This window comes from Hemicordylus capensis, chromosome 11 (genome assembly GCF_027244095.1).
Source record: "Hemicordylus capensis ecotype Gifberg chromosome 11, rHemCap1.1.pri, whole genome shotgun sequence".
Lineage (NCBI taxonomy): Eukaryota > Metazoa > Chordata > Lepidosauria > Squamata > Cordylidae > Hemicordylus > Hemicordylus capensis.
Genome location: NC_069667.1, coordinates 2,538,853 through 2,564,640, shown reverse-complemented (window position 1 = coordinate 2,564,640; position 25,788 = coordinate 2,538,853). Strand labels below are relative to the sequence as shown.

Here is a 25,788-nt window from a genome sequence, read left to right as displayed (position 1 = left end):
TGATAGACATTTTAGTTGTGCTTTACTGACGTTTTAAAATGACACTGCGGTAACTACGTTTATTCCAACATTTCATTGCAAAGAAAGGCTGCTAACAAAGTCATTGCCCTGGGGGTTTCCAACAGTTCCTTTAGTGGCTGCAAGCCCTGCCCCAGATGTCCCAGTATTGCTGTGTTGAATCTAAAGAGGAGGATGATAGATCTTCCCCCCCTGCTTGATTGACCCTTGGCACATGATGCTCATCATGTCTTCACTAAACCTTCCATTCTGTGGTGCTCTCTTTTTAGGCATATCCTCTGTACTTGTTGCCCTGATGGCTGGGAAGGCCGAAGTGAGGTACAACCCTTCTGTCATCCAGCCGGCAGATGTAGCAGAATTGATTCGGGAACTGGGCTTTGGTGCAACCGTTCTGGAGAACTATGATGAAGGAGACGGTGTCCTGGAACTTGTTGTAAGTAGATCTTCTTAATCATAATCCAGCACTAGCTGGACAGAGCTGTTGAATTCCTCCATGAATCTTGCGTGTGAGTTTTTAATGCAGATACAGTTATTAAAAGACAAGCAACTGGAGGGCTGGCAATGCAGTTGCAGAAGGTAGCTGAGCTAGGTTTTGAAAACATTCTGTGTGGATTCTGCTTGCCAGTGTTGCCCTCCTTCTCTCCCGCTTCGGATGCTCATTGTAGTTTTTGGTGTGGTTCAGCAAGCTGTACATGATGCTACGCAGCAGAGGCAGACATGAGCAACGAAACAACCATTTGGAAAATGTCGCTTCCCAAAGGTGGGGTGGCCATGGAACCTGTTGCCTGCTAGCCTCCTTGCAAGACCGTGTTCCGTGTGGGTGATGATATCCCATGGTGTGATGAAATGGGTAATTGCCACGTGGCTACGAAGTGGCTAAAGCAGTCATCCCAGTCCACGTTTATTTTACAAGTCTCCTTGAAAGTGTTTGGTTGGAAGCTTGTAATAAAAGTCCCTATAGCTTGCTCCAGTGCATATTAACTTGGAAGCAAGTTCTATTGAATTCAGTAGCACTTACGCTTAAGCAACATATAGAATTGCAGATGGAATCCATTTTACTGTGCTATAAATAGTGTAATGTCCCCACACAACTAGTGTTTAACAGAGCACCACTTCATAAGTGTGTGTGAGGTACTAAAAAGGTTGCGTTATTTTCTGTAGACACTTCTGTGCGTTGGTTTCAAGTTCATTGGAATCTCTTGTTTTTTGTAGTTTTGCCCAGTCAGTTGGATCCCCTTTCCCCTGTTCCTAAAACAGGGAGTTTCTTTTGCTCTCCCCACTTGCTCTCCCCTCAGTGCCGGCTCCAGCTTTTTCTTGCTCAAGAGGAAGCTGGAATGTGTGCTCGCTTGCTCTCTCTCCACAGCAGGGCCAGACAGAGAGAGAGAGAGCTGCTGGAGGCAGGAAGTTCAGTTGCTGGCAGACGGGATGGGGGAGCTGTTTGGAATTCAGGGCAGAAGGTCAAGTGCACGAAACCTACAGACTTGCACGCAGGCGTCATTGAGCCTTGTTTTCTCTGTTAGGAGAGATTTTAGAACGACTGTGATGACAGTAGTGGGGATTTAACACAGGCAGAAGAGTGAGCTTGTCTTCCCCTTCAGTTTATCCTACCAGTGGGGACACTTATGGTCTGTGGAACCACTCGGTTCTGTAGACTAGGCAGAGAGGCGCTTCTTCCCTGTACATCTTCGCTTCGTACATTTTATGGTAGATTTGCAAGATTCTGGAAAGGCAGTGTTAGGTTTTGGAAAGGCATGTGATTTTGGTGCATCTATTTGATTCATTGTACAGTTGTTCAACAGTGCTCTCTGTTGGCCCACTGGGTTTCAAGTCTGCAGTGTGTGCCTCCGTTTATAATTCTGTAACAGTATTTGGGGCTGTGAACCAATTATTATTTCTTGTTTACACAGTCAGACAGGTGTTATTGACTGGTTTGTTTTATCCAGACATCGAGTCCTTCCCAAGGACCTGGGATGCCAGAATTTTATTGTCAGTTGTTATAGATATCGTCGCAGAATATAGGCTGTTCCCAGTAAAGCTGCTTTTTGTAATTGGCTGATGGTGATTTCTGTGACCCCTATGCTGTTGAGGTGCTCTTCAGGTCTTTTGGAACTGCACCCAGGGCGCCAATGACCACTGGGATTATTTTGGTCTTTTTCTGCCACAGCCTTTCAATTTCATTTTGTAGATCTTTGTATTTTGTGATTTTTTGTATTTCTTTTTCTTCTATTCTGCTATCCCCTGGTATTGCTATGTCGATTATTTTGACTTGTTTTTTTTTCTTCTCGACTACAGTTATATCTGGTGTATTGTGTGGCAGATGTTTGTCTGTTTGTAGTCGGAAGTCCCATAATATTTTTACATCTTCATTTTCTTCAACTTTTTCAGTTTTATGGTCCCACCAATGTTTGGCTACAGGTAGCTTGTATTTTTTGCAGATATTCCAGTGTATCATCCCTGCTACTTTGTCATGCCTTTGTTTGTAGTCAGTCTGTGCGATCTTTTTACAACAGCTGATGAGGTGGTCCACTGTTTCATCTGCTTCTTTACAAAGGCGGCACTTGCTGTTTGTGGTTGATTTTTCTACTTTGGCTCTTATTGCATTTGTTCTTGGTGCCTGTTCTTGCGCAGCCAGTATTAAACCCTCTGTTTCTTTCTTCAAGTTGCCATTCTTAAGCCATTGCCAGGTCTTGGTGATGTCTGATTTTCCACTTATATTGTGCAAATATTGACCATGCAGGGGCTTATTTCTCCATTTTTCTGCTCGGTTCTTGACTTGTTCTTTCTTGTAGGCCTGCTTTGTTTCATTGGTGTTGAATAGTTTCTCGTTCTTGACCATTTTAAGTGCATCTTCTTCACTGTCCTTGATATATTCTTCAAGGCCTCTTTTCTCCTCCTCTACTGTTTGATGGACTTGCAGCATTCCTCTTCCACCTGAGCTGCGAGGGAGGTATAGCCTATCGACATAACTGCGGGGGTGCAGAGCATGATTGATGGTTATGATTTTCCTGGTCTTACGATCTAGCGTCTCTAGCTCTGCCTGGGTCCAGTCTATTATTCCTGCAGTGTATCTGATAACAGGCATAGCCCAGGTGTTTATGGCTTGTATGGTGTTCCCGCCATTGAGTTTGGACTTGAGGATTTTTCTAACTCTCCTGATGTATTCACTTCCAGTTTTTCTTTTAACTTCAGTGTGTGCAATGTTATCAGCCTGGAGAATGCCCAAGTATTTGTAAGGTTCTTTCTCTTCCAGGTTCTTGATCTTGCTTCCATCGGGCAGTTCTATTCCTTCTGTTTTTCTTATTTTCCCTCTGTTCATTATTAATTCAGCACACTTGTCTAGTCCAAACTCCATTGCTATATCGCTACTGAATATACGGACAGTGTTTAGCAGTGATTCAATTTCTGACTGGGACTTTCCATACAACTTCAGATTGTCCATGTACAGCAGATGGTTGATTTGACTTGATGTTTTAGATGTTTGGTATCCGAGGCTTGTTTTGTTTAGTATTTGTGAAAGTGGGGTCATGGCGATTACAAACAACAGAGGGGATAGTGAGTCCCCTTGGAAAATGCCTCTTCTAATGCTAACCTGTCCAAGTGCCTCGCCATTGATTGTTAACTGTGTACTCCACCTGCTCATTGCTTTTTAAATAAATATCTGAATGTTTTTGCTGACACCAGTTGTTTCTAAACATTTTAGTATCCATGTGTGAGGCAATGAATCGAAGGCTTTCTTGTAGTCAATCCATGCAACACTTAGATTGGTTTTTCTTCTCTTGCAATTTTCTAAAATCATTTTGTCAATCAGCAGCTGGTCTTTTGTGCCTCTGGTGTTCGGGCAATTTCCTTTCTGTTCAACTGGAAGCTGTTTGTTAGTTAATAAGTATTATTATTGTTGTTGTTGTTGTTGTTGTTACATTTATATCCCGCTCTTCCTCCAAGGAGCCCAAAGCGGTGTACTACATACTTGAGTTTCTCTTTCACAACAACCCTGTGAAGTAGGTTAGGCTGAGAGAGAAGTGACTGGCCCAGAGTCACCCAGCTAGTTTCATGGCTGAATGGGGATTTGAACTCAGGTCTCCCCGGTCCTAGTCCAGCACTCTAACCACTACACCACGCTGACTCTTTACAGTACAAGCAGTACAATAAAATAATTATATAATCGATCCAATCAAGGCCATACAGATTTTGGTTTATTGTCTCGGCAAATGGCCCTCTTTCTTTTACCAGCTTATTCTCAGCTTTGTTATGTGTAACACATGCAGAATGATTCCCTGAGTGGCCGTATTCTGCAAACCATGAAAATCTTGTTGTCAACAGGTGAGAGGAATGACCTGTGCCTCCTGTGTTCACAAAATAGAATCCACACTGATGAAAACCAAAGGGGTCCTGTACAGCTCCGTTGCTCTCGCAACCAACAAAGCGCACGTTAAGTATGATCCGGAGATCGTTGGCCCTCGAGATATTATACGGACTATAGAGGCAAGTGCTGTTTTGAATGCAGTGACTTCCTTGCAGGCTGATTGAGAGCATTTGTAAGTCATGCAATGTAATGAGAAAGGAAAACTCCAGGAGAGCAGGGAGCCTGGGCAGTGGGCTGGCAGTGGGCTGCTCACCTTCTTGGTTATCCTGCCCTTTCTCCGCTGGAGCTGAGGGCTTTCCTCCCTGACTCTGTGTATCCTCACAGCCACCCTGTGAGAGCAGTTAGGCTGCGGGATGGTTAGTCCCACTGCAGTGAAGGTGCCAGTATTAAGACAACTGTGAACAGGTCATATGCAGTCGTGCCAGTCTAGTGCTTTGTGCTTTTTAAAAGTGTCAGGAATGTACGTCCCAATGCTGTTGCCTCCTTAAGCAAAGGACTGTTTGCTTCCTATGTTTCGGAAACCCTTTTTTGAAAGAGTGTTTTCTTACACTCAGAGAATGTATCCTGCCAGGTTCCAAGAGGGAGTGTGCATGCAATATTTATACACTAAAATAAATTTGTATCTCTTTCTTTTTAGAACTTAGGCTTTAATGCTGCATTAGTGAAAAAGGACAGGTCTGCCAGTCACTTAGATCACAAACAGGAAATAAGGCAGTAAGTATTTTGTTGTTGTTGCTCTTTATAGCCCATTAAGATTTGTCCCATGAGTATAAAATGTGAAATTTTATTTTAAAGCCCTGATGGTTAAACCAGTTTCCCAGGATCCCTGTCACACTTTGGAGTGAATCTCTGCAAACACGTCACATTTCGGTCTTCTCTAGCATTGTGTTTGCCTTTAGCCTTTTGGTTTTTCTTGGGTTTGTGCCACACACAAGGTGGCCAATGCAGGAATGTGGCCCGATAACCCACATTGTCTGTCCAGTTTGCCTCACTTCTAACATGGTGGTTCCTTTTTTCATCTTTGCCCTTTTCTCTTATCACTGCCTAAGGTGGAGACGTTCCTTCCTTGTGAGCCTCGTTTTCTGCATTCCTGTCATGGGGCTAATGATTTACATGATGGTTATGGACAGCCACATGTCAGCCATGCACAAGGGAAGAAACATGACCGACGAAGAGATGGAAGCTTATCATTTGTCTATGTTTCTGGAGCGTCAGATCCTGCCTGGGCTGTCTATTATGAATCTGCTCTCCTTTCTACTGTGTGTTCCTGTCCAGGCAAGTAGACATGTGTTCAGCTCCAAGGTTATAATACTTAAACGCCATGGTTGTGGACTGGGCTCAGTTTGAGACACTGAAGCCAACATTCACTTTGAACTATGACAACTGCAGAAGTAACATAGGAAGCTGCCTTATACTGAGTCAGCTTATACTATTCCAGCTCAGTATTGTCTATTCTGATTGGCAGCAGCTTTAGACATGCTTTTAGACAGGAATCTTGCCCAGCCTTGCCTGGAAATACCGGGGACTGATTCTGGGACTTATTGGATGAAAAACAGATGAGCTACACCCCCATCCCTAACTTAAGTTCATGTAAAGCCCATTTGGACTGACTTATGTGTGTGTAAGATGTCAGGGGAGAGAGAATATGCACAGTCGGGCCTAAAATGGAATGCTCAATCTGTTGAGTTGAAAGTCTGACAAATAGAAAGCACATTGGGGGCTCTGCAGTCTAGTTTACGTAGCAATAAGTCTGCCTTTTTAAAAATAGACGCACACACAAACACCACCCTTAACCTGAATGTGAAAGCAACCACGAATACCATTCCCACTCGCTGCCACCAGTCCCCGGGCATCTGAGACAGCCATCGCCTTGCTCAAGCTAAGAAGATCTAGGCCTCATTAGTGTCTGGATTGTTGACCACATTAGAGCCCCATATAAGCTTCCTTGAGATCCATGATGGCAGAAGGACAGGATGTAAATTTAATCGGTATAAAAAGGTAAACAAAAAGTTAAAGTAGCAATGCCTGTTCTTTAACAGGTTGACGTTGTGAAGGAAGGAAAGGCAGAAATAGGTTCCCCACTTGAACTGTTTGTCTGCCTCCCTTGAAAGATATTTCCCCCCATGTTCTTTCAATATTTCTGCTTGCTTGAGGCTGAGATTTCATAGCATTTTTCTAGCTAGCCTGCCACCTGTTGGCTAAGAGTCAGCACCCTGCAGTATTTGATTCCAGTAGAAGGTGCACAAGAAGGTGCACAGAAGGGCACAAGATCCTCAATCCTGTTCATTGCAGTTTCTTTAAAAGTAGTTTTCAATAGTGTGTGTGCTCCTGCGTTTCTGTGTTAAGTTGTGCAATCCTACTGTGACTGTTTCTCTCCTTGCAGTTATTTGGAGGTTGGCATTTCTACATCCAAGCCTACAAAGCGCTGAAACACAAGACTGCCAACATGGACGTGCTGATTGTTTTGGCAACCACCATTGCGTTTGTCTACTCCTTTGTTATTCTCCTGGTTGCAATGGCTGAGCGGGCCAAGGTCAATCCTGTGACCTTCTTTGACACACCGCCGATGCTCTTTGTGTTCATTGCGTTGGGACGATGGTTGGAGCACATAGCCAAGGTACACACACTCAAGCTGCTCAGGTCTGATGTGGAGGGGGAATCACACGACTCAAGCACTTCCAGACTAGTTGTCACTAGGCGTGCATGGTGCTCTTAGCAGTTTAGCACTCTGCTCTTAAGCAGCTTCCTGATGCTTTTAGGAAATGATGCAATGGTTTTAAATGTGGTGGGAGTAGTCTGGCATACCCACTTCGCTGGAATGCACACTTCCACTGTGCTTTGAAATATCTTTGACCTCACACTGAATAACAAGGGAGACTGTGTATGCTTATCACTTGTTTAAAATTCCTCTCTTAGCTGGGTGGCAATCAATATTTGTCAAAGGAATGACTTGTGTTATGTATGACTACGTAGCTTGCATGATTTTTTAGATGCTACTTTGAATGTAAAATGCACAATCTTCCATGTTTTATAGGGGAAAACATCTGAAGCTCTTGCGAAACTCATTTCACTGCAAGCAACAGAAGCAACCCTTGTCATTTTAGGCCCAGACAACATCCTCTTGAGGTACAATGCTTGGCCTGATACTGTTTTGTTGTGATTTTTTTAAAAAATAAATAAATTGAAAGGCAACATGGATGCATTTCTGTGCTTGTAGATTTTACTTCTGCTCTGGTTTTATATAGCAAGGTAAGGTACCTGGCACTTTACAGAGAAGCATAAAAAAGACGGGCCTCTGCCTTGCAGAAGGCAAATTCCGTAATTATTGGAATAATTAGGAAGAGGACTAAAAACAAAACTGCTAATATCATAATGCCCTTATACAAATCTGAGGTTCAGCCACGTTTGGAGTACTGTGTACAGTTGTGGTCACCATACCTCAAAAAAGATTATAGAACTGGACAAGGTGCAGAAGAGGGCAATCAAGAGCCTAGATCAGGAGCCTAGAGCACCTTCCTTATGAGGCAAGGCTACAACACCTGGGGCCTTTTAGTTTAGAAAAAAAGATGATGGAGGGTGACATGATAGACATCTGTAAAGTTACGCATGGTGTGGAGAGAGAGAATTTTCTCCCTCTCGCATAACACTAAAATTAGGGGTCATCCCATGAAAATGATTGCCAATAAATGTAGGACCAACAAAAGGAAGTAGTTTTTCACACAGCACATAATTAAGCTATAGAATTCTCTGCCACGAGATGTGGTGATGGCCACTAGCTTGGATGGCTTAAAAAGGGGCTTAGGCAAATTAATGGAGGACAGATCTGCTAATGGCTACTACACTGGTGACTCTAGGCCACCTCCATCCTCAGAAACAAGATGCCTCTAAATCCCAGTTGCAGGGAGCAACAGCAGGAGAGAGGAGGGCATGCCCTCACCACTTACCAGAGGCATCTGGTGGGCCACTATGTGAAACAGGATGCTGGACTAGATAGGCCTTGGGCGCCTGGGCCAGCAGGTCTGTTCTTAGGTTCTTATGTAGAGCTTGCAACCTAAATTATAGATATTTTTGCAGGAGGAACAAAGGGAAAGGATGAGGCCAGGGCAAGCAGCCTGGCAGGCCATGAATGTGCACAGTCAGTCATACATAGTTAGGCTTCACTTTATTTGAGGATAAGCGATGCTCAAAACTATGGAGGGAAAAGATGTGGGGGACCTGATAAAATCCACAAGCCCTGCCCTGCCCCCTCCCCAATATAGTCCAGTCGTGCTCCTCCTATAACTATCTTAAGAACAGTAACCGGGGGGGGGGGATGGCGGCGGCACTAAAGGCATGGAAGCCAGGGCCCCCCTCTGTACTCCCTCTAACTTTGAGACCTGGGCATAAGGAATTAGGCCAAAAGCTTCATGGAAAAGGTGAGTTGAGAAGGGATTTGAAGGAGGGGAGAAAGATGATGTGTAAGAATCAGCAGCCTGAAGTATTGCCTTGCTCACGTCACGATTATGTTTTTATGTCCTCAGCGAAGAGCAGGTTGATGTTGAACTGGTTCAGCGGGGTGACATCATCAAAGTGGTCCCAGGAGGCAAATTTCCAGTGGATGGTCGTGTTATTGAAGGACATTCTATGGTGGACGAATCACTCATCACAGGCAAGCTGGTCTATTCCATTTCTCAGGGGGCTGCAAATAGTTTATAGTTGAAGATTAGGATTAGGGAGAGCCAGGGAAATATAGAATTGCTCCTCCTAATGTTTTGCTGGCCTTCCATTTATGTAGGTGAAGCAATGCCAGTGACGAAAAAGCCTGGCAGTACAGTCATTGCAGGTTCTATCAATCAGAATGGATCACTGCTGATCTCTGCAACCCATGTCGGAAACGACACGACTCTTTCCCAGATCGTTAAACTTGTGGAAGAAGCGCAAACCTCAAAGGTACTTTCAGACAATAACAGCAGTGAGGAAGTGAAGTGTTTCATCCTGCTCTTTTGACCATGATTCAGCATAGTCAACTTGTGGCTTAAATTCTATCCACGTTGCTCAATTCCCACGGACATCAGTGCCTGCTTTGGGATGGAGAGGACTCCTCCCTCCCAGTCCTGGCACTTGTTCTGGCAGCGAGAAAGCAACGGGGGAGAGGTGCATCAAGTGGTATTCCAGGAAAATGTGGCCTTGCATTGAGACTGAGATGGAAGGAACCCTGGAGAGCCACCTGTGGTTAGCGGAGATAGTCCTAGGCTAGATGAACCACTGGTCTGACTCTGTATAGGGCAGCTTCCTCTGACTTCATATGACTGTACATCGGAACATAGGAAGCTGCCATATACAGAGTCAGACCATTGGTCTATCTAACTCAGTATTGTCTTCACAGACTGGCCACAGCTTCTCCAAGGTTGCAGACAGGAATCTCTCTCAGCCCTATCTTGGAGATGCTGCCAGGGAGAGAACTGGGAACCTTCTGCTCTTTCCAGAGCGGTGGCTCCATCCCCTGAGGGGAATATCTTACAGTGCTCACACATGTAGTCCCCCACTCATATGCAACCAGGGCGGACCCTGCGTAGCTAAGGGGACAAAGCATGCTTGCTACCACAAGACCAGCTCTCCTCTCCTGTAGAAAGAGGCAGCACTCCAAAGCTGCCAGTGGTAGAAAAATGTTAGTTAAAAATGTAGTTACTTATTGCAAATATGTGGGTAAAATGTGTGAAACCATTCCTGGCTGCTGGAATTAACTGCTTCTCTCCTCTCCACCCCCCCACCCCCCCGGCTTTCTCTTTAGGCTCCAATTCAGCAGTTTGCAGACAAACTGAGTGGCTACTTTGTTCCTTTTATTGTCGGTGTATCTGTGATTACACTTTTTGCCTGGATAGTGATTGGATTTGTCAATTTTGAAATTGTGGAGACATATTTTCTTGTAAGTCTCTGTTTGTTTTCTGAAAATTAATAATAATAATAATAATCTTTATTATGGTCGTTGACCAGCACAAGTTGTTATTAAAAAAAAAAAAAAAAAGAAAGAAAGAAAATTCTGTGGAGTTATGATCTGTAGTAAAGATCAGTTTCCTTCCTTTAATATATTTTGGTAGTTTTTGTACAGTCTTTATATACTTAACTGTGCTTTGAATTAGCCTTTAGGCAGAAATAAAATATTGGACATGTGCAATAATGTTCTGATATATTAAGTAGAATTCTCTATTGCTTCACTTTTTATTCTTACTCACTTACCTATGCTACTTAGTTGTGACCTAGTTTCACTTAAAATGTGTTTAAACGTTCATAGGAGTACTGTTAGGAACATAGGAAACTGCCATGTACTGAGTCAGACCATTGGTCTATCTAGCTCAGTATTGTCTTCACAGACTGGCAGCGGCTTCTCCAAGGTTGCAGGCAGGAATCTCTCTCAGCCCTGTCTTGGAGAAGCTGCCAGGGAGGGAACTTGAAACCTTCTGCTCTTCCCAGAGCGGCTTCATCCCCTGAGGGGAATATCTTGCTGTGCTCACACATCAAGTCTCCCATTCATATGCAACCAGGGCAGACCCTGCTTAGCTGCGGGGACAAGTCATGCTTGCTACCACAAGACCAGATCTGCTCCTGACAACCTGGTTTTCAGTCCAGGTTGCCATTTCCTTACAGCATGAACTCTTAAGAACACCCAAGAGGCCCATCTAGTCCAGCTTCCTGTTCCACACAGTGGCCCACCAGATGCCACTGGAAGCCTACAAACAGGAGTTGAGGGCATGCCCTTTCTCCCATCACTGCGCTTCCTTAACTGTCCATTGGCATGATATCAGTTGAGTGTGTGTGTGTGTTCCAACATCATAGCACCTGTGAACAAGCCTCTGTTAATTTCCTAAGCTACCTTTTCTTCTTCTTCTTTTTTGGGGGTATCAACAGGGATACAACAAGAGCATTTCCAATGCCGAAGTGATAATCCGCTTTGCTTTCCAAGCCTCCATTACAGTGCTGTGTATTGCCTGCCCTTGTTCATTGGGCTTAGCAACCCCCACAGCAGTGATGGTGGGCACTGGTGTGGGAGCACAAAATGGCATCTTGATCAAAGGTGGAGAACCCCTGGAGATGGCACACAAGGTAAGGAGGAGTTGGATGCCCCTGCATCTGCTTTTTGTTTTTATTGGGCCCAAAAAGACAACACTGTCATTTGGTTAGAGGCATCTTGGTCTTGTAGTTCAAAACAGGATGGACTTATGCAGGATGGACAACTGTGTGTGACTTGCCAGTAAATGATGTGGTGTTTCCTTTTTGTTGCAGGTTAAAGTGGTGGTATTTGATAAAACAGGGACCATCACCCACGGGACTCCCGTGGTGATGCAGGTGAAGTTGCTAGTGGAGAGTAACCGGATGCCCCGCAATAAGATCTTGGCCTTGGTGGGAACCGCAGAAGGCAACAGTGAGCACCCTCTGGGAACAGCCATAACAAAATACTGCAAGCAGGTACTCTTAGCTGTTAAGAATAGCTTTCCCAGGGCAGTTGATGACCGGGCTGAGATTTAAATCCTAGAGCTTGGAGTTCATAACTCAGGTTTTTTCATGATGCTACAGGCACTATGTATGTATGTTTATTTATTTATTTATCACGTTTATATAGCTCCTGATGTATGCATCTCTGGGTGGAGTACACAATTCAAGTTACAATATAGATACAAAAACAAACAAAATAATCTGACAGAATAAAATGGTTTAAAATTAATTTTAATTAAAAGTCTGAGAAAACAGGTGGGTCTTAAGGAGTTTCTTAAAAGCAGTCAGAGGTAGAGAAGCGCTTATTTCGACAGGGAGTGCATTCCAAAGCCCTGGGGCAGCCACAGAGAAGGCCCAGCCTTTGAGTTGCCACCAGACAAGCCGGCAGCAACCATAAACCATATTATCTTAATGGGCGGCAGGGTTCATGACAGAGAAGGCGCTCTTTTAAGTACCCTGGACCTGAGCCATTCAGGGCTTTATAGGTAATGACCAGCACTTTGTATTTTGCTTGGAAACATAGCAGCAGCCAGTGTGATTCTTTCAGAATCAGTGTTGTATGGTCCCTTTGGGTTGTCTCAGAGACCAGCCTGGTTGCCACATTCTTGTAGCAGAGGCGTATCTAAGGAAAATAGCGCCTAGGGCAAGCATTAAAATTGCGCCCCCTGTCCAGACATCTGACACCCATCTTTCAGATAACTTTACCATAATATCAATGGAAAAATACAAGTCTGAAGGTCACATACAAGTCACATATCTGAATATGTGTACAGTGACTTATATTATATTATTTTTTTTAAAAAAATTACCTGTAGCCCCTTTGGGGGGCTTCTAAAGGCTGGGGGGGTCTGCAAATGTTCCCGCTCCCCCCTACTGGCCTCTAGGGCCTCACAGGGACCATTTAAGCATGTGCGGTGGCCATTAAAATTTTATTTATTTTTTTTAAATGGCAGCTGAAAACAAAATGGCCACCACGCATGCTCAAATGGCCTCTGTGAGGCCTGGTATGGCCTAGGGCCTCAAAGAGGCCATTTGAGCATGCGCAGTGGCCATTTTGTTTTCGGCAGCCTTTTTAAAAAAAAATAATAATAATTTTAAGAAATGGCGCCCCCTTTCAAGTGGCGCCCGGGGCACGTGCCCTGCCTGCCCCACCCTAGATACGCCCCTGAGTTGTAGTTTCCGGACTACATACAAAGGCAGCTCCACGTAGAGTGCATTGCAGTAGTCAAGCCTGGAAGTCACCAACATATGTACTACTGTTTTAAGGTCATCTACCTCCAGAAACTGGCATAGCCTGAGTATAAGTGCTCCTGGCCACTGCCTGAGTACTCAGAACACAGTTCTGAGAAGGAGAGGCTAAGATGAATTTTGCAACAGCATGTGTCCCAGCTTGCAGAGGTATTACGCTGTAATGCCCTTAACGTAATTAACACAGCCCTCTGTACATAATTCTGAACTGACTAGAAACACAGTTTGGCTGAAATAAACTCTCCAGATAAAGAGGCATGTGTCCTCCAGGCTTGGGAAGATTTGATACTGCATTAACAGCCTCTTTTTAGCCCAGCTTGGTTCCTTATAGTGTCTGGCTGTTGTTCTTCTCTTTAGGAACTGGATGCAGAGACCCTGGGAACTTGTACTGACTTTCAGGTGGTCCCTGGCTGTGGCATTAGGTGTAAAGTCACCAATATTGACGCTCTGCTGTTCAGCAGGAGTGAGACAATTGAAGAAAACAATGTCAGGAATGCAGCCCTTGTGAACATTGATGAGAAGCTCGAGGAATCAATACAGCCTGCTTTGATTATTGATGAGCAGTTGCCAAGTAAGTTAAGACTTTTGAACTTTGGGGCAGTAAGCAGGAGCTTCGCTTGGTCTTGGCCATGGTGCTGCTGGCCACCTCTGCTAGTGGGGGTGGGGGCTGGCTTAATACTCCCTGATAATCAACTTCTTGCATATGGAAAACTAAATTGTCAGAAAGAGTGATGGGCTAGAATATAAGGAGGCACGTCCCGACATGCCGTTTCCCATTGGCAGCTTGAAGTGGCACAGTCTGCCTAGATCCATGCCATGTGATTCTTCTGCTTGAGTAGCAGGACTCTAAGCAAACTTATGGCAAACCAGAGCTTCTTGCCAAAGAATTTGCCTAAACCTGAACAAAAGTTCCTGCAGATTGAAGTGGGCATTTCTATATGGCTTATGGAATAGGCTCCCTGTGTTCTGGTTGCCAAGACGGAACAATTTTTCCTTTCAGCCACGTGGGCTTCTCACAAATATTCTGTCCTCATTGGAAACCGAGAGTGGATGACGAGAAATGGCCTCCTGATCAGAAGTGATGTTGATAATGCCATGATCGAGCATGAACGTCGCGGTCGCACTGCCGTGCTTGTGGCTGTGGACGGTGAGCCCAAGGGCCTTGGTCAGGAGGCTGGTTTGGCATATGGGGCTGGGGTGGGGTGGGGCCTCATTGAAAGGGGGAGGAGGAAAGCAGCTAACTTAAGAAGTTGCACCTGGAGGCTGTTGAGTTAAAGACTACTTTAATGTTGTGCATACCACCTTGAGGGACAGAAGGGAAGGACAGAAAATCAAGAAAAAAGTACTGGCAGAGATTAACTGGAACGTTTATAAGATGGTTTAATGTTGCATAAGCTTTCGCTTTCGTAAGTGACAACGCAGTTTTGTCAGATACTGAGTTGTTACTGGAGAAACACAGGAAAAGAGACAGTTAAAAACAGAGCATGGAAACTCCCTGAAGTTCTTAAATGGATGAGGAATATAAAACATGAGAGGAGAAGAAGAATGTACAGGTAGAGGCTTGCTATGCCCTCCTGAAGTGGCGAAGAGGACTAATGGATGCATGTTCATGATGTCTGTCTAGGAGAACTATGTGGCTTGATAGCTATTGCGGATACTGTGAAACCAGAAGCAGAGCTGGCAGTCCGCACCTTGAAGGCGATGGGTCTAGAAGTTGTGTTGATGACTGGGGATAACAGCAAAACAGCCAGGTCCATTGCCTCTCAGGTAAGCCACTAGACCTCTTGTACTGCCCATTCCGACACTCCAACACCTGCAAGGAATGAAGATGGAAATACTGCAGATCACATCATAATCTCCTCTTCTCAGTTGCTGAGATCAAGGACATCTCTATGGGTTATCCCCCTCACATGCTCCAAGTCAGGACAGTTTTGATTAGCTATAAAGAAAACATACGCCTACTCGAGCCAGAAGGGGATAGCTGCACCCCAGTTTTTTCTGTCCTGCATTGCTCTAGGCAGCCCCCCCCCAATTTCTTCTAGTTTTCCCTTTTTTGCTACTCCATTTCTATTTCCCTTTCTTGCTCAGATTTTCTCTTTTACTATTATTGTTGGGGGGTGCAGGATGATACTGGTGCCCAGGGGTAAGGGCCAGAGCGGCTTCCCTAGGGTGACCAGAGCGCCCGGATTGCTGCCACCTCAAGCGTTGGCATCAGCTGCTTCGCAGCCGTCCAGGCCAAACGCTGACGATGCGAGTCTCCCACCTTCAGGCCATGAGACTTGCAGCAAAATGGCCCAGCATGCCTCAGAGAGCAGTGAGACGACCAGAAAGTCGGGGTCTCTGGGAGCACCCGCTCTCCTTTCGGCCAGATTAAATCAGGCAGCAATGTTTCCTCTGGCAGAGCCTCCTCCCACCTCAGCAAAGTTGAGGGCTTGGGGAACGTTGGAGATGGCTGGCGCAGCAGCAAAAAGCTCCATGGTGGTGTGAGTGGGTGAAAATGGCACCAAAAAAAGGAGAGGCCTCCAAACGAGCTGTTAAAGCAGCAACCTTTTTGGAGGCAGCAGGGGGCATCTGGGACCACATCCAGGACCAGGGGCAGACTATGAGACCGGTGAGATCTCTCCTTGGGGAAAGTAGCCCGCCCCCCGGCGGATCCCTCAGAGGTAGGTCCTAGCTTACTCAAGACAGTTCCCCCAGAGTGGCAGGCATGGTTTAAAAACGCCATAGTGGATACTGTTCAGCAGATCAGACCTTTAAAAAAGAGTAGAAAATCAAGGAAGTGTAAGAGGGTCTCCTCTTCATCTGAGGACATGACCTCTTCTGATTCATCCAGCCCAGCTCCCAAAAGAGTCAAGAAAAATCATATCACGGGCACATGTTCTAATAAACCTAAAAAATCCATATATTCAAGATATGACTGTCATGATAACCATTCCTCAGACCTTTCGGGCCCTGGTTCTGGGGACCCAAGCAATCAGAACCCGAGACCATTGCTTCCAGATAAGCCTAAGGCCACTCCAACCCCTGTGATTGACTTAGATGCTGACCCTGTGGGGTTGCCAGGTGGGGCAGATGGTGCAAATCAGGACCCTGACATTGTTCCAGATAAGGAGGAAGAAGAATTGTTTTTATTGAAAGGTGGTATATAAATTTAACAATTAAAAATAAATAAATACAGTAGCTCTGTGTGGCTGCACTCAGTGTTTCTCCATATGTGTTAAACAGAGCTTCAGCTGGCAACCACTGAATGCCATTGATCAGAATTTTTCCAGTGCTGTTAGAAAATAAGATTCTCTTACTCACTAAACATTACCAGCATTGAATTGATCTCTTCTAATTCTCTCATAGCTTTATTGTGCCCTGGGACTCCCAGTTTGGTTTTGATGGTCCTTTTCTCTCTCTTAGGTTGGCATCACGAAGGTGTTTGCTGAAGTGCTTCCCTCCCACAAGGTTGCCAAAGTGAAACAACTGCAGGAGGAAGGGAAGCGGGTTGCCATGGTGGGGGACGGGATCAATGATTCCCCAGCTCTTGCCATGGCTAACGTTGGCATTGCCATTGGCACAGGTACAGATGTGGCCATTGAGGCAGCAGATGTGGTTTTAATTAGGGTAAGTTTTAATTAGGGCTGAGCTAAGGCTCTGGGGGGATATGCTGTGGTAATTCTCATTTACACGTGTGTAAATTGCTCTTTTTCACTTTAAAATTCACTGAGGCAGTGTCTGGGAAAAGACTGAGCCCCCTGCAGCATTTGTATTGTAAATGGAAAGGTGATGATGTATAATATATGGACTCTCTCTGTAATTGACACACTGCACATATATTGAGCACTCTGGTACCCATACTTTTGTTCAGATTGGTAACTTGATGTGGTGGTTATCTGGAAGCTGGTGCTGGTCTCTCTCCTGCCCCCTACCCACTGTCTCTCTCAGAAGATGGTTGTGGGCAAGGGGTGGTGTAGAGGAACTAAGGGGTGTGGCTCTAAGCCAGGGGTGGGGAACCTTGGCCCTCCAGCTGTTTTTGAGCTACAACTCCCACCATCCCCAGCCACAAGGGGCCAAGGTTCCCCACCCCTGCTCTAAGCATATCTGTGGTGTTAATATGCAGAGTGTCTGCTTGTAATGTTTGGCCATGTTTAGCCTTGATCTGCAACTCTGTGGTGTAAAATGAACCCTGTCACTGACTTAAATCCTTAATTGGCAGAATGATTTGCTGGATGTGGTGGCAAGTATAGATTTATCGAGGAAGACTGTTCAAAGGATACGGATCAACTTTGTCTTTGCCCTCATCTACAATCTTGTGGGAGTTCCTGTAGCTGCCGGTATGTGATTTCTAGTGGCACTAGCAAGATGCATAATAACTGGCATCTTTCTTCCATGATGTGCTTTTTGTTTGATGTTAGGCATCAATAAATGATTCTCTGGAGAGGGAGGGACAGTGTGTAAGGCAGTAGGAAGCTGTCATTCTTATAAAGATGTTGCACAGGAAGGGAAACCTGGAAATCTACAGCTGATGTCTGATGCTATTTGAAGCAATCTCAGGCAGAGAAGAGCAAGGATTTCTCAGCCATATTCAGTGGAGCAGAGCTGTGTTGTCCTGTGATGCCAAGAATTTACTCAGTTCACTCTCCTGCCTAGTTGTTCTTGGTAAACCCTTAACTACTCTTCCCAGGTAGTCACATTGTCATGTAAAGTGACTGTTCCCCCAGTCTATACAGTTACTTGGCCTACCCTACTCAATCCCCCCACCCCCCGCAATATGTCCTATGCAGGAGAACCCTGTTCATTCCGCGCCTGCAGGTAGGGCACGGATAGTGAAATTGCAGTTAACAGAGCCTGAAGGCAATGGGAATTGGGTCCGCAATTGACAAGGCTCTCCTGTACTGCTTAATGTTGTTAAACTTGCTTTGTGCATCCCCAATCATGTTTGAGAATTTGAAATGTGACTGTGCCTTGAGCTCCTGCCAATTCCTTTCCTAGGTGTCTTCCTTCCGATTGGTTTGGTTCTGCAGCCTTGGATGGGCTCTGCAGCAATGGCAGCCTCTTCTGTTTCTGTCGTGTTGTCTTCTCTGCTGCTGAAATTGTAAGTGTGTGGCCTACTCAAACATTTCATCCATTATCCTCACCTGCCTGCTCTCTGGTGGTTTTAGTTTCAAGGAATCTTCTTTTCCCTAAAGAGAAGGACTCCCAGTTTGGGAAGGGACCATCGCTCAGTGGCTGGCAGAGCACCTGCTTTGCATGCAGAAGGTCTCAAGTTCAAGAGCCCCTGGTGGCGCAGTGGTAAAACTGCCGCCCTGTAACCAGAAGGTTACAAGTTCGATCCTGACCAGGGGCTCAAGGTTGACTCAGCCTTCCATCCTTCCGAGGTCGGTAAAATGAGTACCCAGAATGTTGGGGGGCAATATGCTAAATCATTGTAAACCGCTTAGAGAGCTTCCAGCTATAGAGCGGTATATAAATGTAAGTGCTATTGCTATTGCTAATTTCTGGCAGCATCTCCAGGTAGGGCTGGGAAAGAGCCCTGCCTGAAACCCTGGAGAAGCTGCTGCCAATCAGTGTAGACCAGGGCTGCTCAATTTCCGCCCTCCTACAGATGTTGGCCTACAGTTCTCATAATCCCTGGCTATTGGCCACTGTAGCTGGGGATTATGGGAGTTGTAGTCCAAGAACAGTTGGGGCGTGGGCTAAGTTGAGCAGGCCTGGTGTAGACAATACTGAGCTAGGTGGACCAGTGGTCTGACTCGGTATCTGGCAGCCCCGCCCGCCCGGTTCCTAGGATCAGCAACCTCGGCTTCATGCTGCCTTTTTAAAATCCAGGCAGGGCTTCCCACACACACTTGTGAAGCCCCCTTACTGAACTGCCACCCAAGGTAGCCCCTAATTTATTTTATTGACATAGCATATTTGTATGCCCTAAACACACCTCTCTAGGCGGTTTTACAATGAACACCACAGATTTAAAACAAAGTTAAATGAGAGATTCTATAAAGAGCAAGCAGAAATTTGCCTATTCATAGCTCTAGGGGAGTCAGGTAGAAAACATAAAAACAACTTCTTCATCTCACTCCTTGTCTGCTCTGTATCCTGTCCTGAACTTACATCTCTGGGCGGTTTACAAGAAGATAAAAACAAAACTAAAACATTAGTTAAAAACAAAAACAAGCAATTTAAAAACAAGAAATTTAAAGCACAACAATTTAAAACTTAAAAAAAAAATTCTAAAAACAACATTAAAACAATCAAAACAATATCAGTTAAAAGCCTGAGTGAACAGATGTGTCTTTAAAGACATTTTAAAAGCTGTCAGAGATGGGGAGGCTCTTATTTCACTAGGGAGTGCATTCCAAAGCCTTGGAGCAGCAACGGAGAAGGCCCATCCCTGAGTAGCCACCAGATGAGCCGGTGGCAAATGCAGACGGATTATGTTGTGTGTTTGATGTTCCTGATCTCATCAATGCAACCTTGGATAAACCTTAATTATTGCCATTATTACAAATTAAGCCCATGAGCGTATTCACTTATTTGATCCATATCTGAATTGGGGTTTGAATCCAGAGTGCAAATACTTTAGCCACTGGACTGTAGTGGCTCCTGCTTCTCTGCTTTCCCCCTTATTATGTATAGCCTTCCTTGAAGAAGAGGAAACCCTTTCTGTCCTCTTCCTCACTCCTCATTACCTCTGGAGCCAGCCAGTGGAGAACCTGGCGCATGTGGATAAATCAGAAGTGGGCAAATGGGATGAAAGAAATAGAAGCAATGGGCAAACATTTGTGACAAATCCTATTTCAGATGGATACAGAACAGATTTTTCTGGCTTTCCCTTTAGCTACAAGAAACCTACTTGTGAGAAATATGAACTTCGTGCCAGCAGCAAGATGAGACAGAAGAGCTCTTCGGAGATCAGCATCCATATTGGAATTGATGACACTGGACCCGGGTCCCCCAAACTGAGCCTCATGGACCGGATTGTCAATTACAGCCAAGCCTCGATAAACTCCCTCTTCTCTGACAAACGGTCCCTCAGCAACATCGTCCTCAGTGAGCCAGACAAGCACTCGCTTCTATTTGTGGACTCCCGGGAGGAAGATGACACAGTCCTCTGAAAGGCTTCTTTTTTGTAGGATGGAGTATGCTAGGTCTCTCTGTGTGCACTGATCTCTTCTGGTGGCTGGACTGGCGGTGCTTTGAGCACTTCTTAACAGTCTTGGGATTTTGATTGCTCTGTTGAATAGGGCAATTCTCTTCCAGCAGATTCACTTCTCACGCCGAAGATGGGCTGTGTCTGCACTGCTTTGCCAGTATTATCAAGTCAGAGCAAACAAAACAAGAAACATCAAACTGGAGCACTGGAAGCCAAAAGCTGAGCAAAATTGCTGCGCTGGTATTCAGATTATTTTCTGGTAAGCCACCCAAAAACGTTTAAAGACATCTGCTGGTTGTTAGGGCAGAGGAATCACCAGCACATATTTCGAGGCTGCCATTTTGCATGTAGCTTGGTGTTTATAAAAGGTGAGTGAATAAGAATGGGATTTTTTAAAAAAAAATTGCAAAACAGCTGTGCCTTATTGCATAACATGAAGGATTTCTCTTCCTCACAACTTGCTACATATAAAAAGAGAGAAATGACTCCCCTCTTTGTTCCCTTCCCTCTGTGCAGACCTCCAGACCAATACACTCCTGCTGCTGAGGCAGTCAGCAAGAGGGCATTCCAGGTACAGGCCGTGGGTTTGGTATTGCTTCTGCCATGCCAAACCACAAGCTGTGAAGGTCATCTCTCATACTGCTTCCCCCCATGTATGTTTCATGTAGGGGCATTGCTTTTGTCTCTTGTGATCATGCAGGTATGATCTGAGCGGTGTGCTGGTCAGTCGATGCATGAGTGAGACTGCTGGACTGCTCAGGAGCGACAAAGATGTGCCTTCTCCAGCCCTCGACGATTGTTTTCCCCGTGATCTGACATGGTTCCAATGGGTGGTGAATGGGTTTCTGTTGAAATGGATGCAGAGCTGTGGGGTGGCCAGAGTGTAGCTGTTTTTTGTTTTTTGTACCGCAATGAGAATATAATTAGTAGCATTATTAGGATTACGCTAAACCAAAGCACTGGATCTAGATTTTTCAGCACTAGTGGATGTTTAAGACTGAGCCCTCCACATGTTCTAGGGCTCTTCTTAGTTCTTTTAAAATGAAACTGCTCCCTGAGAAGAGAAAATACTACTTAGCCAATCATATTGCCTACAACAAATCTGCAGGTCAGGAGATGCTAGATTTTTGACCCTTTGCTGTTTTAATAGTGGTTGAAATAAAGTACTTTGGAGTCCCTGATTCTGATGGTGGAAGCATTTATCTTTTGTTTACAGCAGTGATTCTCAAACTTGGGTCCTCAGGTGTTATTGGACTTCAACTCCCATAATCCCCAACCAAAGGCCACTGAGGCTGGGGGTTATGGGAGTTGAAGTCCAATACCACCTGAGGACCCAAGTTTGAGAATCCCTAGTTTACAGTATTTAAAGTCGGAGAGAATTTCTAGCAGGACCAAAGTTCAGGAAATTCTTGGGCTATTTCTTTAAAAACCACAGATGAGAAGTAATGCACAAATCCTAGGCAGGATCTTAGAAGTTAAGCGTTTTATGTCCTGTTGATTTCCATTGTGGGAGCATTGAAATTGGTGGGACTTTGGACAGAACATAGTTGTTTAGTTGCAAACTTGGGATTGTCAACTCCATCTTTAGATAGTGTCTGAGCTGGGGACATCTGCAGATAAGAAGCAGCAGATGCAGTGTGTATGCTTAGTTTAGTCTTTCTCAGACTTTCTAAGGTTGTAATTCTAAACATGCTTACTAGGGAGTGAGCCCCATTGAACACAGTGAGACTTACTTCTGAGTAAACATGCATAGGATTGTGATGTGTATCCTCTTCTAAACATATGCTTCCTTCTGGGCTCCCTCCTTTCTGTCCTCATTTTGGAGAACTAAGCAACCAGTTATTTATTATTATTATTATTATTTATTCAATTTCTATACCACCCTTCCAAAAATGGCTTAGGCGATTTACACAGAGATATAAATAAATAAGATGGATCCACGTCCCCAAAGGGCTCACAATATAAAAAGAAACACAAGAAAGACTCCAGCAACAGTCACTGGAAGGACTGTTCCATGTGCTTAGTTGAAGGTGGTTTGTGGAGGTCAGGTCTATCAATGGCTACTAGTCTGGTGGCTATAGGCCACCTCCAGCCTCAAAATACCAGATTTAGAGGAGCAACAGTAAGAGAGAGGGCATGTCTTCCCCTCTTGCCTGTGGTCTTCTCAGAAGCACCTGTACACTGTGTGAGACGATGCTGGACTAGATGGGCCTTGGGCCTGATCCAGCAGGGTTGTTCTTATGTGTTGAGGTTGAAAAAATTTGGTGAAAATAGCCACCTGTTCTTCCTAAAAGTTCCCTGTTTGTGAATTATTTTGATAAAAGCCAGCATCTGATCTAGTTACAGAACACAAGCTGTCACATACTGTATTCTTTTGTGAGGGGTGCCTCCTTTTAATCAGATGAATGAAGAAATGTAGCTCGAAACCCGAAGGATTACATGGTGTATTAAAGTTTGAAATTGATCATAAATCATATACTCAAAGCAGACAATCTCTTGAATACAGCCTCCCTCCAGTTCTATGTCTGCATGACATGATTTGCAAAACTTTTGAGGTTTGCTTCTTGATACTTTGTGAATAATATTTTGTACTCCGCTTTAATTCGAAGAACCAAATGACTTTCCTGCCTTGATTGTACAGTGCTCATGTATAGTATAAACGTCCTCTGCCTGTAAATAAGTTTGTTTCTTGGACTGAGTACACTTCATAATCAAGAGTTTTAAGTTATCATGTGTGTAAAAACAGTCCCAAAATCTGACTGAACAACAAGCTATGCATTACATTAATTTTATTTATTTTTGTTGTTTTCCACTGTTAGATACATGTAAGATTTCTGCTTTCTGGTTTCTTTAAATTACTGGACAAAATTACATAGAGACGTGCATGGAAATCATCATGGCTTTGTATTCCTCCTCTTCCGTATATATCTCACATCCCCTCACCTTTACTGCATTTGGCAGACTGGCCAGTGAATGTTGGGGATGTGCAAACAGGTTCGGAACCGTACTGGTTCAAAGTCAAACTGGTTCAATTTGGAAGCTTGGGGTTGAGCCGAACCAACCCCGGTTCGTCTCGACCCGCCGCCACCGGTCTGGGGGTGTTGTGATTAGTGGTCGAAATCTTAACAAACAATTTTTTTTACTTATCCCCTCCAGGTCCAGTTCAGACTTGAACCTGACTGGACCGGCCGGTTCCATACACAGCCCTAGTGAATGTAACACTGATTCAGCAGTCTTGATTTGTCTCAGCTCCCATGATTCAGTCAGGCTGTCCCTCTTTTTTCATTTTGGGATTGCCATATGTACATTTGTTCCATTAAATGTACATTCATCCCCTTTTTTAAAAACTCCCACAAACTAATGTTTTTTAAGAAAAACATTTAAAAAGTGCTTCAGGGAGGTGGTGGAGTCGTGATATTTCTTGTTCCCTGCTATCGTGTACAGCCAGTATAAATCTACTGTTTAAATACAGTAGACTTGTACTGCATAAATACAGATTCCATAAATTTGAACTAAGGGAAGAGATTGCCCATTTAAACAAAATATAGTGAATGTACCTGCTAAAATAATCTGTAATACATCCACAATAGGACCATTAATCTAAGTTTACATTGGATATTCCTGTTGCCTTTTAAATAAAATATATGCATGTATTAAATTTTGGGAGGAAGATTATGCTGCAGTTCTGCAGCTACCTCCACAGCTTAGGCCTTTCTGAAGACTTTGTCACTGCAGGCCGCTTTACGTGGTATATGGCAGCAAACCTGTTTGCATTTGCACAACCCCAACTTCTTGGCAAGTGAATCTGTAAGATGTTCTCTGCATGCACTCATGACAGTCTTTTCAGGTACCTGTTTTGTGTAAACCCATAAAATAGATTTGTAAATAGTCACTTTTGGGTTTACCTGTAACAAGTAAGAATTGCCTAACCCAGTCCCTGCTGGGAAACTGGTGGTTCTGTTATTATTATTATTTTATTATTTTTATTATTTTTACGTTTTATATCCTGCTCTTCCTCCAAGGAGCCCAAAGCAGTGTACTATATACTTGAGTTTCTCTTCACAACAACCCTGTGAAGGAGGTTAGGCTGAGAAAGGAAACTAGAAATGTATTTTATCACCATGAACCTCTATCAATGTCTGATTTTGTTCAGTCCCAAAAGCAGAAGTCCCTGTCATATATAGATAGATAGATAGTTTTTTTGTTTTAATTTTCAGGAAACACTTTGAAGTTATAAAAAAAAGAAATGTAAACACTGTGCAATATTAGTTTATAAAGCATAATATTTTACATATTGTAACTGGATATGCCAGAGTTGTAATCCTGTCAAGAATGTGCCTTCAGCTCCATAAATCATGTGATATTTAAGAAACTGTTTGGGTCTAGACTTTTTATTTTAATATACTGGTTCAAATTCAAGCAGTTAAATAGAATTTAACTGCTCCTAAGGACTGTCTCCTATCTAATCATGCCATGATAGTATTTCTTGAACTACTAGAAATCAAGTTACTCGACTTTCCTTCCCCACTCACCTAATAACATTCCTGAGTTCAGAGAGTTCTCAGGACTCTTAAGTACACTCTCTGGTTTATATAACAAGAGGAACATAGGAAGCTGCCATATACTGAGTCAGGTCCATCTGGCTCAAGACTGTCTACCCAGACTGGCAGCTGCTTTGCTAAGGTTGCAAGCAGGAGTATCGCTCAGCCCTTTCTTGGAGATGCTTCCAGGGAGGGAACTTGAAACCTCCCTTGAACCTCCAAACCGTGGTGGACTGGTCCGGTTCACAATCGAACCGTTGAAATTCTGCGGTTTGTGGCAGACCAGTACGCTGTTGAATGGTTCATGCACACCCCTAGTCGTGAAGAGCCCTCCTCTCTCACTGGCTATTACGCAGGATGCCTACGTGGAACCTCTGTGTTCAGAAGTGGTATATCAGTTGTGGAGGAATGACAGTAGAGGACAACTGTTGCCTTCATGTCCTGCTTGTGGACTTCTCTGAGGCATCTGGCTGATTACTGGGAAAGGGGATGCTGCACTGGAAGGGCCTTTGGGCTGATACAGCAGAGCCCTTCTTATATTCTGCTTCACATGGCCTTAATACACATGTATATTATGCAGGTGAAGGTGTACATCTTCACAAATTAGATAGTGGGAAAGGCAGTAAAATTCACTTCTGTTCATTTCTTTGTTGTGGAATGCTTGCATGCAGGAGCATGGCCTTCATCACCCGTAATTCCATTTGTTCTTCTCTAGCCCTATTCACACGTTATGTTCCACACTCATTCAACGAGTGTACAGTCTACCCCAGTGGAGATCTATACAGGTTATTTGCACTTCCTGCCTCAGCCATGTCCATCTATCCAGGTGCACTTTGAAAAGGAATGCAGCTGCAGCAGTCATTCATTCACACAAATACTTGTATGAGACATTCCGCAGGGAGACATCTGTACATGCATAGAACATCATGCCTGGCTCCAGAATTGGCCTCTAGGCTCCAGGTTTGTGTGTCTGTGTGTAGGTACACACACTCACTCACGCACACACTCTA

The 25,788-nt window shown here is 44.4% G+C and overlaps 1 protein-coding gene across 5 annotated transcripts in view; it reads left to right on the top strand.

Moving 5' to 3' along the window:
• ATP7A (ATPase copper transporting alpha) overlaps window positions 1-24,609 on the top strand; it is a 38,326-nt gene extending 13,717 nt beyond the window's left edge. For 3 of the 5 annotated variants that reach the window (XM_053273961.1, XM_053273958.1, XM_053273959.1), the window contains exons 6-23: window positions 288-451; window positions 4,339-4,500; window positions 5,019-5,095; window positions 5,431-5,656; window positions 6,765-6,998; window positions 7,416-7,507; window positions 8,902-9,029; window positions 9,156-9,310; window positions 10,152-10,286; window positions 11,267-11,461; window positions 11,642-11,824; window positions 13,457-13,670; window positions 14,100-14,246; window positions 14,724-14,866; window positions 16,505-16,708; window positions 17,301-17,418; window positions 18,077-18,179; window positions 19,923-20,742. In XM_053273961.1, the coding sequence (XP_053129936.1) occupies window positions 288-451; window positions 4,339-4,500; window positions 5,019-5,095; window positions 5,431-5,656; window positions 6,765-6,998; window positions 7,416-7,507; window positions 8,902-9,029; window positions 9,156-9,310; window positions 10,152-10,286; window positions 11,267-11,461; window positions 11,642-11,824; window positions 13,457-13,670; window positions 14,100-14,246; window positions 14,724-14,866; window positions 16,505-16,708; window positions 17,301-17,418; window positions 18,077-18,179; window positions 19,923-20,199 (2,957 nt within the window). In that variant the 3' untranslated portion in view covers window positions 20,200-20,742. Of the gene's footprint in view, window positions 1-287; window positions 452-4,338; window positions 4,501-5,018; window positions 5,096-5,430; window positions 5,657-6,764; window positions 6,999-7,415; window positions 7,508-8,901; window positions 9,030-9,155; window positions 9,311-10,151; window positions 10,287-11,266; window positions 11,462-11,641; window positions 11,825-13,456; window positions 13,671-14,099; window positions 14,247-14,723; window positions 14,867-16,504; window positions 16,709-17,300; window positions 17,419-18,076; window positions 18,180-19,922; window positions 20,743-20,937 lie in introns of those variants that run through there. The other 2 variants (XR_008311643.1, XM_053273960.1) reach the window with 2 other exon arrangements.
• Window positions 24,610-25,788: the final 1,179 nt, after the last annotated feature.